The sequence below is a fragment of the Lampris incognitus genome, chromosome 2, assembly GCF_029633865.1.
Source record: "Lampris incognitus isolate fLamInc1 chromosome 2, fLamInc1.hap2, whole genome shotgun sequence".
Lineage (NCBI taxonomy): Eukaryota > Metazoa > Chordata > Actinopteri > Lampriformes > Lampridae > Lampris > Lampris incognitus.
In genome coordinates, this window is record NC_079212.1 from 123,845,867 (window position 1) to 123,865,356 (window position 19,490).

The 19,490-nt window shown below is 43.3% G+C and overlaps 2 protein-coding genes across 2 annotated transcripts in view; one reads left to right on the top strand and one right to left on the bottom strand.

The window, feature by feature from the left end:
- Nucleotides 1-8,708: 8,708 nt before the first annotated feature.
- LOC130108305 (leucine-rich repeat-containing protein 3-like) lies at nucleotides 8,709-11,987 on the top strand. The gene is made up of 2 exons (XM_056275198.1): nucleotides 8,709-8,724; nucleotides 11,039-11,987. The coding sequence occupies exon 2, from the start codon at nucleotides 11,124-11,126 to the stop codon at nucleotides 11,985-11,987; it is 864 nt and encodes a 287-aa protein (XP_056131173.1). The 5' UTR covers nucleotides 8,709-8,724; nucleotides 11,039-11,123.
- Nucleotides 11,988-16,861: 4,874 nt separating this feature from the next.
- col2a1b (collagen, type II, alpha 1b) overlaps nucleotides 16,862-19,490 on the bottom strand; it is a 73,748-nt gene continuing 71,119 nt past the window's right edge. The window contains exons 53-54 of the mRNA XM_056301620.1: nucleotides 19,000-19,242; nucleotides 16,862-18,160 (exon numbers count right to left, since the gene is read on the bottom strand). Of these exons, the coding sequence (XP_056157595.1) occupies nucleotides 18,014-18,160; nucleotides 19,000-19,242 (390 nt within the window). The 3' untranslated portion in view covers nucleotides 16,862-18,013. The remainder of the gene's footprint in view (nucleotides 18,161-18,999; nucleotides 19,243-19,490) is intronic.

Consider the following 19,490-nt stretch of genomic DNA (forward strand, 5'->3'; position numbering starts at 1 on the left):
AATTGGTGTTGAGTGAAAGATACATGGTTTTTTTCAACTTGCATTCTTGTTTTTATCTTGAAGTGAGACAGTTATCAAGATATTTATATAATACACCTCTAATAATAATAACAATAATAATAATAATAACAATAATAAAAATTTCTATAGCACCTTTCAAAACCAGATTTACAAGATGCTTCGCAAAATACAATGCCATACAATATAAAGAGAAATAAAATTTTTAAAAAAAATGAAAAGGGTATCATACACAGAAGACAGGGATTTCAAGAAGTGGTCAAACATAGAGAGATTAAACAATATATATGTAAGGAGCAACTTTAAAAGGAACAGCATTAAAAAATGTGAATAGACATAGTGTGTTGGCCCTATGATAGCCTGGCAGCCTGTCCAGGGTGTCTCCCCGCCTGCTGCCCAACAACTTCTGGGATAGGCTCCAGCATCCCCATGACCCTGAGAGCAGGGTAAGTGGTTTGGATAATGGATGGATGGATATATATGTGTGTGTGTGTGTGTGTGTGTGTGTGTGTGTGTGTGTATTTAAGCCTAGACCTGGAACTTGTAACAACATTTGATTCTCTGATCTAAGAGGCCTCGGTGCAGAATAAGGGGTTTAGTTCTGAAATGTAAAGCAGAGTCAGACCATGTAGGGATTTAAAAGTAATCAGTTGAACTTAAATTGAATTCTATAATGAATGGGGAGCCAGCGTAATTCAGCCAGGCCTGGAGTAATGTGTTTCCTACCTCAAGTGTTTATGAGAAGTCTTGCCGCTGCATTTTGCATCAACTGAAGATGGGCAACTGCTGCCTCATGCAAGAAAATAATGAATTACAGTAAGCTAGGTTGGAGAAAATGAATTTGTGGATAAGTTGTTCAACTATGTTTTGGGGGAGCATTGATTTGACTGGCAATATTCCTAATTTGTAAATAACAGGATTGAACAAGACTCGATGTAATGTGCTGATTGAAGTTGAGGTACTGATCAAAACCAACTCCAAAGTTTCTAGCTGAGTGTTTTGTGTTAGTTGTTAGTGGTCCAAGGTGGGGGGGGGGGGGGTGACACTGTTAAGAAATATGATCATGACCAGGACTTCAGTTTTATCTGTGTTCCATTGCAGGAAGTCAGAAGCCATCCGGTCCTTAATGGCAGCAATGCAGATAATCCAGACTGTTATGATTTTCAGGGCTAAACGAGACATACAACTTGGGGTCATCGTCGTAGCAATGGTACGACATAGTGGTAAAATGGTGAATGACATGGCCAAGGGGCAACATACCCAAACTGAACAAAATAGGCCCAAGGACCACCCTGTGGGACCCCACATGACATGCGGGCAGTTGAAGAGCTCAAGTTATCAACAGTGACTCTTAATACTCTGATAAATAAGATGAAAACCAGTTGAGAACTGTTCCACCTAGGCCAACCCAATTCCTGAATCTGTTGAGAAGAATTGTATGATCATCTCTACCGAAGGCTGCACTTCAGTCAAGGAAAATGAGAATGGTGAGATCACCAGAGTCCACACTCATTAGGATGTCATTTGCTACTCTGAATAGGGCTGTTGCCATAGTGTGGTTCTTTCTAAAGCCAGATTGGAATTTGTCAAATATATTGTCTCCTTCCATTATTTCTAAAAGTTGCTTAGCAACTAGTATGTCTCTTACATTGTGCTGTGGGCAGTGACCAACTTTAACATCTTAAACAGCACAGAATATTGCCTTACCTTGCAAGGCTTGGTTCAGTCGCCAAGTAGAGAAAAATGCCCTCTCATTTTCTACGATGCCGACATTAACAGCAGCACTATGAAGAGACAGAAGCTACACTTTGCCAGCTCTAGGATCAATGTGTCAATTATTTTCCATGAGTAATCCAGAGAAATGGATTTTCTAATGGCATGAGGAGGGTGCTGCTTATAACAACAGTCTACAGGGCTACCAACAGATGGAGAAGAACTGTTAGCTTAAATGTACTTTTAACAAAGTTGGGGTTCCTGTCTTGGATTTTGTTGCTCCAGCATTTTTCCCACCTTTCTTTTTTATAAGATAAGATAAGATGGACTTTATCAATCCCTGTGGGTAAATTCATCCTCTGCATTTAACCCATCCCAACAAACACTGTAGCTAGGGGCAGTGGGCAGCTGCCGTGCAGCGCCCGGGGACCAACTCCAGTTCTCCTTTCCATTGCCTTGGTCAGGGGCACAGACAGGCGTATTAACACTAATATGCATGTCTTTTTGATGGTGGGGGGAGACCAGAGCACCGTTTTTTACTCTCCATGAGACTAGCCTTCTGCTGTCTTTGCCTATTTTTGAATAGCCTATGGCTATGTAATTCATTATTGTGTTCTTGTTCATTTCCTCCCATTGGTGCTTGTTAGAAGTGTATAAATGCCAAAGCAGCATCACACTAAATCTTTTATTTTTAATTATGTCTGTCAGTGGTGCTCAATATCTTCCCTTTCGATTGCCATTCATTCTGCTCATTGGTACAAGATGTTAATTCCTCATTGCGCTGCTCTAGTCCTCTCTCTCTCTCTCTCTCTCTCTCTCTCTCTCTCTCTCTCTCTCTCTCTCTCTCTCTCTCTCTCTCTCTCTCTCATACACACACACAAAATCTTCTCTTCTCTGTCTTGCTCTGGCCCCGTCTTTCTCTCTATCAAAATAGAACAGCTCTCTCTGCCCTTAGTAGGCTGTGCACCACATTGCAGGCAGCCGATGTCATTTTATCAAAGCAAACACAAATCGATGGCCTTAAAAAAAAAACTGTGTATGTCGTAAAAGGTTTCACCTGAAACAAATGAAAGGGAAACCTCAAGTTGCTTCGAAGTTGGAAGAGGTAAACTGCTGCTTGTTTGTCATTTGTTTTTGTTTTCACAAGATGTAGTTGGGGATATTTTCCCCACCAAATAGCTTCATTGGAAATTCATAAGATGCATACCCTCTGTGTGTGCCTTTTCAAAGATCCCATTTACACCTGGTCTTATAATATGGCTGGTGTCAGGATAAGGAAAAATGCATATTAATCCATCCATTATCCAACTGCTTATCCTTCCCTCAGGGTCACGCTCAGGGTCGCCTATCCCAGCAGTCATTGGGCAGCAGGCGGGGAGACATCCTGGACAGGCCGCCAGATCATCACCGGGCTGACACACACACACATTCACACCTAGGGACAATTTAGTATGGCCGATTCACCTAACCTGCATGTCTTTGGACTGTGGGAGGAAACCGGAGCACCCGGCGGAAACCCATGCAAACATGCAAACTCCACACAGAGGATGACCCGGGACGATCCCCAAGGTTGCACTACCCCGGGGCTCAAACCCAGGACCTTCTTGCTGTGAGGTGATCACGCTAACCACTGCGCCACCGTGCCACCTCAGTTTTTTTTTCTGTTTTTTTGTTTTTGTTTTTTTTCCCGCGTGACCCTGAGTAAGGATAAGTGGTTTGGGTAATGAATGAATGATTTTTTTTTTTTAACCATTGGTTCTGATGAGAGAGACCTGCCACCTTGATGTAAATGCAAGACATGAATGGATTTTTCATTATACAAATAACATATCCGGATACAGATTGCATGAAAATGCCAAGTTTAAATGGGGTCTTACTGTCTGTAGATGGGACCTCATTCAGGGTGTAATGTGCATGCAAAGACTGCAGTGCACAGCAACTAATCTGCACAACGCTGTGTACACCGCAGCACAGTCTACCACCGGGAATTGTATATTACTTGCTCACCAAAATTATTTGCCACCTGTCCAATGAAGTTAGAGTACATGGTATTCTCAAACATCATACACACCATCAGCATCGTCACACAACTGCTTTGCATTTACTTAGGTCCAGCTGTTACTAGGAGACACCCAGTTTTGTTTATAGGTTAATACTGCATTTAAGTACAAAGCATCGCACATGAAAGCACTTTATCACTCACTTTCTCTCGCACTCACTCTGTCTCTCTCTCTCAAGCACTTGCGTGTGCATATACACATGCTCATATTTTAGTGTTGTTATCCATGTGCTGTATTTGGCTGGATTGCAGCCAAGGTCTCAATCCAATCAATAGATGACTGACAAAATCCTTGACTGTCACATGGTTCACATCAAATCCCTGCCCACTGGGCCTCTTGAATAATATGTTGTAATGGGATGCACAGGGTGGATGGACAGTGATTTTCCATCGCTAACATAAAATGACACCCATGCATAGACACTAGCATATTTATAAATGTCTCCAGGGGATGTGTAATATATTAAAAAAAAGAAAAGAACAGTTAATTGTTAAAATATGCCTCGCCAACATCCCCACTTTGTCCTAGCACTCGCAATCTAGGCTTATTCATAATCAAGTGGAATGGCTTGATTGCTGCACGCATTAAATAGGGATTCATAAAATGTGCATGGATTTAATTGGTAGTCTATTTTACACAGAAACTCTTCTATAGCACCTTTACTTCCGTTTCAAACACAGCACCGGACAAGAATAGCCAGGAAATGAACTTTAAATGACCTTATTATATCTGGCAATAGCATGCAAGTGATTCTAAATAACACTTGTGGTCATATATCCAACCACTCATTATACTGACACTGTGTGCATGGACTGTGTGTGCAGCTGACACATCACAGATTAGGTTCTGACTCTCAACTGATTAGAATCCTGGTTTAATACTCTCTGACTCACATATGGGTCAATGGTAACCTGAAATCTGCTGCACTCTCCATAAACACAAGGTATGACTATTTTCTCACTCTTATGACCTTGCTCACCGCTGGCGTTCTGTCCTTTCTGTGGAACTTAATTGTTCATCCCTCTGTGCTCCATCTCTTTTTCCTTTTCTCTGTCTCTGAAGTTCATTTACTACCTTAGATGTGCTGTCTCCTTGATTGTTTTCGTCTATTGTTGCACCCAAAAAAACAAAAACAAAAAAAACCCACAAAATCCTTCACAGGTTTAACTCATAGCAACCAGGTTTACCGCCAAAGAAATGGTTTGATGACTCTTTCACTGTGCTGTCGGCGGAGATTTACCATCAGGGCGTAATCGAAATGAACAAAGCCACAGACCAAAGCTTTGTTTGAGTCTTGTATTGCAAGTGTTTTTAGTTGACTCTGCCTCCGGTGAGTCCCACTTGGCTCTGCTGTGGAAAAAGTGGCTGGTGAGGGCCTCAGCACCGCCCTCACTGTGACCTGTTAGTGGATTCAGTCCCAATGGCATTACAGGCTGCTAACAAGAAATGTTCCGCTGCTAGCTGGCTCTAGTCAATTTTGCTCTCTCTGTCTGTCTCCATCTTCTCTCATTGTCCTCTCTCTCTCTCTCTCTCTCTCTCTCTCTCTCTCTCTCTCTCTCCATCTTCTTTTTGCCCTGTCCCTATAGTTTCACGCCTCCCTCTCTCCCCCTTTCTCACTCGTCTCTTCCCTTTCTTGCTCTCTTTCTTACTCCTCACTCTACCCTCCTCACTCACTCTACTCCGTCCTCCGTCCCCCTCTCCCTCCATCAGGTGCACTCGGCATGTAGTTAAACTGCCGGGCATGGAGTTTTATTTTCCCCATGTCTTGTTGCACAGAAATCAGACAAATGGATGACATACACTGCTCAGCAACTTGTGAGAGTTCTTGTTGCAGTCTGTCACATCAGGTTTTTTCACTGCCCTTCCAGAAAACTTCTGCAATCCTGCAATCTTCTATTCACTCTGTCTTGATGCATGCTCAATAATCCAGGTAAGGAAATCACAGAAAGTTGAATCAGTTCATGTGGACCCAACGTTTATTGAGAGAAACGTTTCATCCCTCATCTAAGGGACCTCTTCAGTCTAAACTGACTGCAGGTATCCCCACCCTTATAAACAATACAGTGGCATAATGACCAGAAACAACGATTGGTTTCATATGCAAATTGTCGTGACCATTAAACTAGAGTTATAATGGCCATGTATACTATTCACTGAGGATTGGGGAATAGTTGCAATCACAGCATTGTAAGATGGCGACAGATGTACTCTCCCCTTCCCCGGCTGCTGTGTCGGTGAGGACATTGTCAGCTCGGTGGTACAGCGTCCTGATGACTCCAAGTTTGTGCTCCAGTGGATGATGAGGGTCAAACCTCAAGTACTGATCAGCATGTGTAGGTTTACGGTAAACATCAACAATCACATGTCTCCCATCACCAATTGCAATTTCACAGTCTAAGAAGGTTAACCTGTCATTTTTCACATCCTTCCTGGTGAACTTGATGTGGTTGTCCACAGAGTTAATGTGGTCGGTGAAATGTGGTACATCCTGAGATTTAATTTTAACCCAGGTGTCATCCACAAATCTGAACCAATGGCTAGGTGGTGTCTCTGGATAGGACATCAGAGCCCTCTTTTCCACTTCCTTCATATACAAGTTGGGCACTATAGGTGAAACTGGGGGAACCCATAGTGCACCCATGCCTCTGCCTATAGTACTGCCCCCTATATGTGAAGTATGTGGACTGAAGACACAGCTTCAGGGGCAGACACACTTGGTCAGTGTTAAGTGTGGTTCTATTGCTAAGGGTGTGGTCATCCTGTAATTTCATATGGACCACCTCCACTGCTTCATCAACAGGAACACACATGAAGAGAGACGTAACATCATAAGAGAACATTGTTTCACCCTCCTCCATAATGATGTCCCTCACCTTATCCACAAAATCAATAGTGTTCTGAATGTGATGTTCAGTACTGCCTACCAATGGGTTAAGAATAGATGCCAGAAACTTAGAGATGCTATAGGTCTGATTCAACTTTCTCCTCTTCTATTCACTCTGTTCCCAACTTACAGGAGGACTGGCAAACTGATCCCATGCATGTTTTAACAGCTCTTTGAAATAAGCCTTACCACAAGAATCACCACAAATCAATATTTTTCTGTGTTCTTCTGAGAGCAGGCATGGATTTTTCTTATATGTTTCGAGGACAACTCATATACTGTACACAAAGGATGCTCAGTCATGTTCATTTACAGGAATGTGTGTACGCAGTTTGTTGTTGTTGTTGTTGTTGTTACTGTTGTTTTTAATCCAACACTGTACCATCTGATTTCAGTTATAGGTTCTCATCTGTCTGGTTGAAGGTGTTTTAATCAGTGCAATCAGATGGTGTTGTGTTAATTTGGAAAGAAAACCTGCATGATTTTCCATGGCACATGTTGTACAGACAATACATAAGAGGCTCTATTCCTCCCTTGGGGTCCTGTTCACATATTTTGAACTACTCTTTTTTCTCTTTCAAATGAAACTCCTACCTCTATCGGGTACAGTGGCCAGATTACAAAAAAAAACCAAAAAAAACAACAACATAAAATTTTGTTGTGAGTGTTATCGTCCACTATGTGCTGCGTTCCATTTCTTATCACTTTATTTATTTATTTATTTTTACACATTGACCTTCAGATTAGGAAAACAGAGAAAAGATTCAGATGAAATGAAAAATGTCCATTATGTACTGCCTAGAGAAAGAAAGTTTTCAAAAATCTAAATGTTTTCCCCCATTTCACCTCTGCATATGGCAACCCCAAAAAAAGTAGAAAAAAAGTCCAACTTTCCGAAGATTGAAAACCTAAAATATATGTATCATGTTAATGTTGCCAACACACCCGTTGTGGTCGTTGTAGTAAATTGGCACGAGTACCCCCCCCCCCCTCCTTCCTTGTGAATCAAGCAATTTGTGTGGGCGTGTGGGCGTGTGGGCTTGCCCTGAGGATATTTTCTGTAAATCCCAACATCTTTTTTTTTTTTTTTGAGGGTGTGTATATTTTATGTCGGCCGTTCGTATAGGGACGTGTAAGAGTGGATGAACATCTGGGCACCCCCCCCCCCCAATTTCCCCTGCAGGCCTGCAGGTGTCGTTCAAATGAAAGCCTTTTTTGGCTTATTTCGTCTCGATGTATTCTGCTTGTTTTCATTCATTTATCTATTAGTCTAACGGGTTTTTTTTTAAAATTTTACCAAAGGTGCGACGAGCACAGATGCTCATTTTCAACACAGCTACACAATTGGCCCTTTCATTTTAATCGATACTTGGTAGAGGAAATGCCTTGCCGTGTCATGACCTACTGTGACAGCTCCAAATAGATAAGAGTGTTGTGGGAAGATTTGGCAACTTTTTGAGGGTCATCATGACACAATTAGGGATCCGTCTATAATTCTACCTGTATAGTAGAGAACGATGCAATTCAAGATATCAGCGCCTTAAAGTTCTATTTTATCCCCTTTCGGAAGTGTCTGTGACGCAAACTGTTCAACTACTGTGACGAGCCTGTCACCGAGTTAATGACGGTGATTTAAAAAAAAAAATCTGTCGTCTAGTGGAGACTGCAATAGCTTGCCTTCGGTATAGCCCTATATCTGCCTTTGTTTCTTTAACACGCCCCTGCCCGCGCACACACGCGCACACGCACGCTCGCTCGGAGGGGAGGAGAGAGGATAAGGAAGAGTGAGTGAGTTTGCTCCACATCTTTATTGTCAGGTATCATCCAGTTTGACATCGCTGGCGAAATCTGAGTCGACGAAAGAGGACAACAAGAGTACCGACCGCTAATTGAGCCACACAGCCCATGTGACTGCCACCTTTTACTTTCACCTTTTACCATCATGTCCAAGCCGCGCTCAGGATCGATCCGAAAACAATGACCACGGAGTTCAACCAGAATCCTTGTGCGCGTCTGGATTCCAACTTCAGGACAGCGTCTCCTCTACAGGTAGGGTGTGTTTCGCGATTTAATTTAGTCGATCTTGGAGAAAGTCTTCTTTCACGCATGTCGATATAGCCCGAACGTCCCGCACGTCAAACGGATGGGACGAAGACTCAAATGAACAGCCTTAATCAATCTCCTGCGTGTTTGAAACTTTCTCCTTGTCTGACTGTTTACAATTAATACATAATTCATACCGTAATTTACCAAATTACTTTTACGTTGGATCTCTATGAGCTTCCCTCCTTGCCAAACTAGACCTTTTGGACACATATATACAGGTTATGAAAACCAAATTCAGAAGTGGCAAATCACAGCCTACTTTATTGTATTTCGACTTTTATGGCGCTTAAGAGACTTTGGCTATAAATGTGTAAACAATGAACGACGTACATAGACTAGTCATCAGCCAGACTTTCTCCCTCACACCATCTGCCTCTTGGGAGGCGATAACAACATCTCACTCTCTCTCCTTGTCTGCCTGAATCTCTCTCTCTCTCTCTCTCTCTCTCTCTCTCTCTCTCTCTCTCTCTCTCTCTCTCTCTCTCTCTCTCTCTCTCTCTCTCTCTCTCTCTCTCTCTCTCTCTCTCTCTCTCTCTCTCTCTCTCTCTCTCTCTCTCTAGCTGTCTGTCTATCTCACACCTCCATTCTGTATCCCCTCTCATTCCCATTCTTATTGCTATTCCCAAAATAGAGCAGTTGATTATTTTGTAAGCGTTAATTGGCAACTTGCATGAGTCTTATTCCTGTCTTCACGCCCTTGCCTAATCTTCATTCAAAATTTTAATAATGGATGGTTAATTGTGCTGTCTATAAAGAGAGAGGGGGGGGGGGCTTGATGGACATGTCTTCTCCATTTGCCAGATTGACAGACAGGGGGTGGGGGCAAATCATGTGAGATAGGGATTGTCAGTAGACTATAGACTATTAAAGTGAATCGAGGTCACTATAGTCCACGTTCCCATCAAGTCTTTATGGAGATGCAGAAGAACGGAGACAGATGAGAGTTTTGATTGTGTTATAAAGATACGTGGAGAAAGCAGATAGTTCTCGACATTTAAGGGAATGACCCTTTAATCGAATTCAATGGGAGTAACACAATTTTGCTCTGAGGTAAAGACTTTAGATTACCTTGTTTTTTCCCAGCAAAACTTAAATGTTCTGGAGGGAAGAAACCGTTTAGTTGGCACAACAAAGCAAAAATGAAATTATGAATGGATGGATGAACCAAACTAGTGATGTAACAGAAAGAAAAGAGGAATGATGCAACAAAACTCATTCGAGACAAGTTAAGCTAACACTAACAGGCATGCAGTCATGTGAATAACAAAGTGCTGCTGGGACACCGGATGGGGGCCCCAAACTGGGTCCTGCTTAGGGCCCCAAAAAGCCTTGAGCCAGCCCTGCACTTGTGAATCAGCTGAAACAACTCAGACAAACAGCACTGGTACATTTTCCAGTGATTGACGGCCTACCATTTTGATGCAAAGTCTGCTGGGGTGGGTTTTTTTTTTTCGCACATGATGTTGGTGAGCAGAGAACAGACACCAACTCCAGACATTATGGCTGTGCTTTTCCTCCAGCTCTCTTATTGACACTGTGGAAAAGCCAGACTGATGTTAGCAGCCATGATTCGGGCGATCGATCCCATTGTTTCAAACCTCCTTCGCTACAATACTCACTCCCACGTTTCCTCCGGTCTTGTAACATGATTAAGGGCTATGGATCTAGGGAGAATAAAAAGACTGATAAATGAAATGAAAGTGGTCTTCTGATGGTTTAAGACATGAGTTGCACTGAAGGGGGAATGGGAGAAGAGTAAGGAATCGTCATGATCATTGATTTATTTCAAATTAATAGACACACACAAGGGGTTTCAACCTAATTACATCATTTACACTTCTATTTACCGCTTGTCTGCTCAGACTGGGATTTATTAGGATATCACCACGATAGATTGTTATTACAATTTTTCCACCCCATCTGTAACCCTGCTGTTTGTGTAGGCCTGCAATTTTGAATTTAACGGAAGCATCAATAAGATTTAAATTTACTTTGCAGTGTCCCGTGCTATTAAGTTAGATATGTACAAAGGTTATGGACATTTTGGAGCTGCAGCATTTGTCAGCATAGCAGAAGTCTTATCAGATAAAGGCACTCATTTCATTTTCCACCTCTTTACCCACTGACCTTTTTCTGTCCCTCTACAAACCATAATCTCCCGTCAGCTGTCATCTTGATTGTGTGAGATATTGGTGAGAGAGAGAGAGAGAATGAGAGCACCTGCTCTTTCGGACTCTGACCCTGTTTTTCCCCCCAGTCCGACAGGTTCTCCTGGAGGGTTTGCATGTGTGTATCTGACTGGGACCTGATGTGTGTGTGTGTCAGGGGGCTATGGTGAGGCGATGTGCACTGGCTGGTGTCAGGAGAGACGTGTCGGTGGCCGCTGGGAAAGAAGGAGCAGAAGCGGCAGAGTTGGAGATCTCCATTCATGGCTGTGCACCTTCCTTTGGTTCTCTACTCTGTGGGGCTTGGGGTTCCCCCAGTGCCCTGAAAGCTGCCAGTGTGCTTCAGACACAGCCACAGTTCTCTGCTCAGATGCAGGCCTCCAGGAAGTGCCTGAGGGGATCCCCCCAAACACAGTGTCCCTCCACCTGGAGCGCAACTACATCCGTAGCCTTCCTGAGAGCGCCTTCAGCGAGCTGGTCCACCTGCGTGACCTGTACCTCTCTCATAACCGCATCGAGTCGCTCGCCTCAGGGGCCCTGCGGCACTTGGGGCCTGAGCTGCGCCTGCTGGACCTCTCCCATAACCAGCTGAGGCAGGCCAGTCGGGAGGAGTTCGGCGCCACGCGGGCCAAAACCCGGCTCTATCACAACCCCTGGCACTGTGACTGCCCCCTGCAGGAGCTGATGGAGACGCTCAACCTGGAGCCCGAGACCGTGAATGGGATCGTGTGCGAGAGCTCAGTGCGGGGGGCAGGGGAGGGGAGCCGGTGGGAAGACCCAGGCTCCCAGGGAGAGCATGCGGGTCAACCCCTGGTCAGGCTACTGGACTCTGGGGTCAATTTCTGCAGCCTGCAGAGGAAGACCACGGATGTGGCCATGCTGGTGACCATGTTTGTGTGGTTCTCCCTGGTGATTGTGTATGTGGTGTACTATGTGAGGCAGAATCAAGCTGAGGCTCGCAGACATTTGGAATACCTGAAGAGCTTACCCAGTCCACGTAAGAGCCCCACAGAGACGGACACCCTGAGCACTGGTTTCTGACTAGCAAGAACTGACTGTTGAACAACAGAAAATCCAGTAGCCCTGACTGCGATTTCAATTTCAATCCATCTGATATGGGGGAAAAATGAGCAAGTGATTAAAAGACTTTAAAAGTGCTTTGACTGGCCGGATTTAGTTTTGTTGCTAGTTGTAGCTTCTTGTAGATAGAAAATGAACTGTTTACAACTGTGTATTGTGATAAAAAAGATGTTATTTCTTTCTTTTATTTGGTGCCAACTCTGCCCTTCATCTTGTCCCCTCATTTTTTTCCTAAAATAAATGATACTGGCATATTTTTCAAGTGAATTAAAATAGATGTTTCTTTTCTCCTGACCTACCAGGTTGAATGGGAGGAGAATAACTGGAGTGGAAAAACATGTGCAATGGAAAAAGACATAAAAAGAGAAAGAGAAAAAGAATAGTCTTTCAAGTCAGCACCTTGCGTCCCTCCTTGTCCTTCCCTTTCTTCTTTTTCATGGTGCATGCTGGGTTCTTTTAATCCTTCATTAAGCTCTAATTATGCTTGTCTGACCCACTCACCTTAATGAACACTCGAAATTCATTAATCATTGGAAATATGCTCAAAAGGAAGCGTGCGTGTGCATTTGTGTGTGTGCGTCTGCATGCACATGTGCATATCTGTCTCCATGCTTGATGTGTTTGTGTATGTGCGGCTGGTTAGTACATGCGTGTGTTTTTGTGCATGGACGGGTGCACAGCTGTAATTGATTCTGCATGGATGCTATTTAGGCATTACGAGGCCACTGAGGCAGTGGTCACAGTCCCAGTAAAGACCTGCTAATCTAAATCCACTCTTGGGGAGCCGTAAGAGATGGAGGTGAAATACTTTGTCGCTAAGTTTACCAAAACTACTCACAACTTCTGCCTCAGCATCAATAACTCCACTCTGTCCCCTTCCCACACATCCACAACCTCAGAATCATTTTTGACAACAAACTCTCCTTTGAACACCATGTCAGTCAAATCACCAGGACTGCCTTTTTCCACCTAAAAGACATAGCTCACCTCCGTCCATGCCTTCACCACATCCAGAATTACAAACTGGAATAGCATTCTCTACGGCTCATCAGCCAAAGTCCTAAACAAACTCCAGTACATCCAGAACTCTGCTGCCCGCCTGCTCACCCACTCCTCCCATGACCACATCACTCCTGTCCTCCAGAACCTCCCCTGGCTCCCTGTCCCCACAACAGATCCAATTCAAAGTCCTTCTCCTCTCTCCCAAAGCCCTCCATATCCAGGCCCCCGCCTACCTCACCGTCCAGCTCAACTACTCTATAAGCCTGTCCTGCTCATCTACAATACTCCTTCCTGCAGCCTTCGCTCCTCTGATGCCAACCTCCTGTCTCCACCCCACAGCACCAAGCACCAGACCTGGGGCGACAGAGCCTTCTCCATAGCTGCCCCCTCCCTCTGGAACAACCTCCCCAAACACATCAGAGACTGCACCCATCTGTCTATGTTTAAATCATTAATCAAAAACTCACCTCTTCAGAATTGCTTTCAATGTATGATTAATGTTGTGTGTTATATGCTTTTGGTGTGTTGCGTTTATGTTTTTCTTTTTATCTTATGTAAAATGTATTTGTGGACCTTGAAAAGCGCTATACAAATAAAATGTATAATTATTATTATAATTACCATTATTAAGTTGCAACAGCCAGATTTAAAATGTTTAGATATGGACAGCTTGGCTACCTTATGGAATAGATGAGGTCAAACCGACTTTAGCAAAAGGTTCAATAATTCAGAAGCTCATTGTTGTACCATCTAACAACACACACCTAAATAATTGAATAGGCTCTTTTCCTCAGAGAGGCCCTCAGTTTGTCTTCTAACTAATCACTTAGTACTGCTGTTGCAGACCTCTGTGCTCCAACTGCTGTGAAGAAATCATCTCTCGCTCCGTTAATAGACGCACAATAGTCATTATCCAGTCTTTTATAGCAGCGGTGAATTGGGTTAATCTTCCTCCTGGAAAGGTCAGAATATTTAATACAAAACTATCATCAGGTCTATAGGTCCAGCGAGTCTCCACTTGAATATTCAAAATCAAGCACCCAAGCAAATTTATCAAAAAACAATTGGAATAATATCGCCTTTTCTTGTTTCAGTTGGGTACATTACAATGACAATGATAAATGGGTGGCTAAGTTAATAGGAGTCAGCACTGTTTTTCTGTCAAGGGCAGTATCTTAGCGTCAATCCCAGGCCTGATGTGTGGAATTTCAACATGGGTCATTCCTGGGTACCTGCTAGGGATAGGCTCAAACCCCCCACCCCTACCCCCAAATCCAGCTCAGAGACCCCCCCCCCCTACAATCAATCCTGAACTGGATTAGGAGGGTGTAGAGAATGAATGATTGAAAAAAATCGTCACCCTCCTCCTGAAATGGTTTTGGAGGATTCTCTTAGGAGAGAAAGAACGTATAAATTATGTATCTGACACCGCATCTAACATAAATGCCCAAGTGACAGTCTCTGCTGACGCCTCGGGCATTTGCTGTTGTCAACACTCATGTTGCAAACTCACATTTAACACAGTCTCTGCTTCTCATTCTGTCTGCGGTCTGCAACATGTGTCTTTCAGCTACTGAAATGACGAAACAATGTGTAGAAATACAGCGTTTTGTTGTGAAGCTGTTGAGCCAAAGCCAAGAATAAGTTGACTTGATATATACTCTGTAATGTCTTGCATGTGGTCTTATGTCTTGTTGTGTTTTATGTGAGCGAGGTCCTGGTAGACATTAATTTGTGGTGTTGACTACGGTTGAGACATATAATGTGAAGTAGGATGTGAATCAGTTGCAATCTCTTGAGAGGAAAAGCTGTTGATATTGTGGGCCACGGTGGAATAAATGGGTGGATATTGTCCTGTGACTTGAAAAGAAACAGCATCTGTGTCTATAGACTTTTTTTTAACCTTACGTGCTCTGAATAGAAGAGATTAAGCCTTTTTTAAATGTTAACTGTGTTTGGAAAATCATGAATGTAGAGGTTGATGTGCTAGTGTTCAGATTGCCAAATCCTTCTATATCATTAAGATAATTGTTGACCCGCTGATTTACCAATGTACAACAATAATCCTTGTCTTAAAATACTCTGGATATCCCACTGGCCCAGGCTGCAGGGATGCCAGGTACCCAGAAATGCACGAACCAGGCATGTCCTTTGTCTGTCATTTTTAAACATCTTATTGTTAATCTATTTTAATTGTTGGTGCATATCTGCCTTGTTGCGTTGATTTTTCTCCTATTTGTGCATCAGTAAGTATTCTTCTTTTCTAGACCTCCCCCCTTTTTTTTCCTTCTCCCCACCTGGCCAATTACCCCACTTCTGAGCCATCCTGGTCACTACTCCACCCCGTCTGCCAATCCGGGGAGGGCTGCAGACTACCACATGCTTCCTCCGATACATGTGGAGTCGCCAGCTGCTTCTTTTCACCGGACAATGAGGAGTTTCGCCAGGGTGACGTAGGATCATGCTATTCTCCCCAGTTCCCCCTCCTCCCTGAACAGGCACCCAGACCGACCAGAGGAGGCGCTAGTGCAGCGACCAGGACACGTGCCCACGTCTGGCTTCCCACCCGCAGACACGGCCAATTGTGTCTATAGGGAGGTAGGTAGCCGGAGGTAACATGGGGATTCGAACTGGCGATCCCCATGTTGGTAGGCAATGGAAGAGACCGCTATGCTACGCTAACCGGATGCCCCCATCAGTAAGTATTCTAACAAGTACACAATCATTGCTCCGGAAACCATTGTGGCAAATGATAAACCAACTATCAGAAAATGATTAAAAAAAAAAGCAAAATAAATAAATAGAACGTGGCTCTGTATTGATCATGGAAATGTTTTAACTATTTATTGTGAAGGTAAAAGGTCAGGCAGGAAAATGAGTAAATAGGAGGAAAGAGGTACAGGATGACATCAAATCACAGAATGTGCTGATCATGGTCTGCAGTGTTTCCCATTTCAATGCTACCACGCATTAAAACTGAAGTAACGGAAAAACTATTTTACATATACATCAAACTACACCATATGAGCTCCCTCCCCCTCATTGCCCAGATTAAGTTAGTCGTTTGCCTTATTTCATCAAAAAACAAAAAACAATATTGCCTGGCTGTAGTATCCATCTCTCTCCACTGCCTTTGTTTAAGTCACAAATAAATGAAACGTTGAGTGCCACAGAAAGTGTTGGGATGACTTCTTTTTGGAATCTTGCACTGAGAGAAAATGTGAAAATCATTTGGGAAAACACTTCTTCGCCACATTATTCTTGCAAAAATGGGGGAGAAATAGCCTCCAAAAGCATGGAATAATAAAAAAAAAACATACAAACAAAAGAAAAACAAAATAAAATGCGACTTCAGTTTGTTACTTGTTTTTGTCTTTTATTTTCCAATTTACATTAATCAAAACCGTAACAAAAACAAAGTCATGATCATCATCATCATCATAATAATGCTATTATTATTAATAATAATACTATTATTAATAATAAAAATATACACAACCTCACACATATGCACCCTCTGCCCTAGCCCTTAAGTTGTGTGTATTGATGTAGCGATGGAGCGGACTTTGACGCAAGTCAGCCACACCCCTGAAATCACTTTAGTTTACGTGTCTGTGTTCATGTGCCAAGGCAGAGGCCACTTCCTGTGTGAGGGGACACCTAGGGATTACTGGGAGGAAGTAGAAAAGGTTGTGGGGTTAAAGGTCATAGCAGAGGGGGCCGCAGAGACTGGGCTGTCATGATCAGGCTTCTCACAACATGGGTCCCCATCAATATTTGCCCAAACCAGATTTGTAAACTCAGATTCAGGGTGGTGAGGGGAGGGGGGGGGGGCTAATTTTCACTTTGCTTGTGTTGTTTTTTTGTTTTGTTTTTTTTAGTGTGAGGTAGCTTTCGAATATTAAAACAAAAACAAACAAAAAAAATTGAAATGAAACCAAGATTGAAATTTCATATTAGGGTTCGCTCCAAATTGGACACGTCTGGATCATACAAAATTCATCGCAGACCTGTTTGTTTATGTATCAGGGCTTAAATGGGAATGGGAGGTGAGGCGGGGAGTGCCGTTAAGGGAAATTGATCACGCTGCAATACAAAATCCCAGGGCGAAATGTACTTTCTGAGAACTTGTATATATATGTATACACATATACATATATATACATATATACATGTCGCTACATATCGGTATCTGGTTTTTAAAAAATACAGACTGTTTTACAACAATAGCACCATTGACTTTATTATAATACACAGTAACTTTCCGATACACACTGTGGTGGTAGAAATAGGCACACCTGCACTTACTATTGCAAGATCATTTCTTCTTTTTTTTTTTTGGTTTAAATGAGATATGTATGCTTTAGTGTACAGAGAGAGAGATGGGATAAGGTAAAGGAGAGGAAGGAGGAGGTGAGAATGGTGGAGGAGAAGGGCTTTTTATTATTAAATATGTTGCTTTGAGGTTTTTTTTTTTTTTTGACTAGGCAACACATTTAGTCCTGACACACCTGGGACCCAAACCTAAACAATAAATAAATAACACCAGACACATCTTTATCTCTCTCTCACGCTCATTCCCTGGCATGTTCCCTCATTCTCATCATACTTCCTCCTTCTTGCACATAGGGGGGAATTTGTTGTTCACCCAGAGTGAGGTGTGGGCTCTGGCGGGGGTTGGCGGGGGTGGGGGGTGCTGGGTGTCCTTAAGAGGTGATTTGAAGGGTCGGCAATGCTGGATGAATCACAGATGACAGTTGCTGGTGCCATTCAGTGCAGATATCCTACGGAGTATGACTTGGAAAAGCACTTTTTTTTTTACTTAGAAAAAAATGTCCCGTTTACAAAAAAAAAGAAAACAAAGTGTCTTGATCTTTCTTTTTCTCTATCTCTCTTCCTTTTTTTGATGAAGTGTGTTCCTCTCTCATCTTGTTTTATTCTTGCTTTCCACTTCTTATTTCATCTTTTTAACGATACCTCATCCTTTACAAGAAGCAGACTGCGCCAACGTCAACTCCGAACTCCTGATCTGCTCCGCCGATATCCATCGGGGCAATGTCCACAATGGGCAGACGGGAGGTCTTCTGCGATCTGTACTCAATCACTGTCTTGCCCCACTGTCCTGTGTGTTTCTGTGGAGATGGGGAAAGAAAAGATCACACCCATTGTTAGATGACTTAGGACCACATTTACTGGCCCTCCAGTGAATGAGGCTAATTTGGTGACTATGTGTGTAGAGTCGCTTTTTGCATAATCACCGAGCTATTTTTATGCAAATTTGTTGTAAGACGTAAACAGGAAAGGTTGAAGGGAACTACCAAATAGGAAAACTCCCTCCTTCATATTGGATAAAACAAGTTCGATTGTGTGGGTGCCATGCACAGTCCTCCGAAATATGAACCCAAATCAGGGGTCATATTTACCCTCTGCACATGCACGCTCTTTTGATATACTTTTATTAATCCCCGTGGGGAAATTCATCTCTGCATTTAACCCATCATAGCTATGTAGCTAGGAGCAGTGGGCAGCCACCGTGCAGTGCCCGGGGACCAACTCCAGTTCATCTTGCCATGCCTCGGTCAAGAAGTATAAACCCTAACATGCATGTCTTTTTGATGGTGGGGGAAACTGGAGCAACCGGAGAAAACCCACTGCAGACATGGGGAGAATATGCAAACTCCACACAGAGGATGACCTGGGATGACCCCCAAGGTTGGACAACCCTGGGGTTCAAACCCAGGATCTTCTTGCTGTGAGGCGACAGCACTAACCACTAGGTCACCGTGCCACCCCAAACCGTGCTGCCCCCCTTTTTTCTATGAATCAGTAAATGTTTGTCTTTCTGTTTTTTAAACTTGTCCTCATATAAATTGCAATGTACTGCATTTTTATATAAAAAAATTGCTAAATAAATATTGTTTGATGTGCTGAGTGATTGACTGCATGGGTGTGTCTGAGTGCGATGTCTCACCGTGCAGCCGTCCTCCATGACGTTGTAGGTGAAGCGGCTGTTGCCCTCCGCCCTGATCTCTACATCGTTAGAGCCCTGCAGCAGGACGGCCTTCTTCAGGTTGCCGGTGGAGGCGTCCATGTAGGCCACGCTGTTCTTGCAGTGGTAGGTGAGGTTCTGGGAAGCTTCTGTGGACAGGAGTCTCAGGAAGGTCATCTGGATGGCAGCAGTGTTGGGCGCCAGGCTGTCATCACCATAGCTGAACTGCACGAGCCGCCCATGAAAGAGGTGGAGAAGAGTTTAAAGATAATACTAATATGGGGTGCAGACATTTGAGTTGTTGTGTCCGCCACCTCTGGAGTAACACATGTAACATGTAATTGCCCAAATGGAGGAAACCTCTTCTTTCTCAATTACTTTTGTCTGCTGCTTAGCTTTCCTAATGTCTGATTCATCAGATTAAAATGAAGGGTTAAAAACTGTCCTCTCCAAATTAAAAAATGAAATAATGA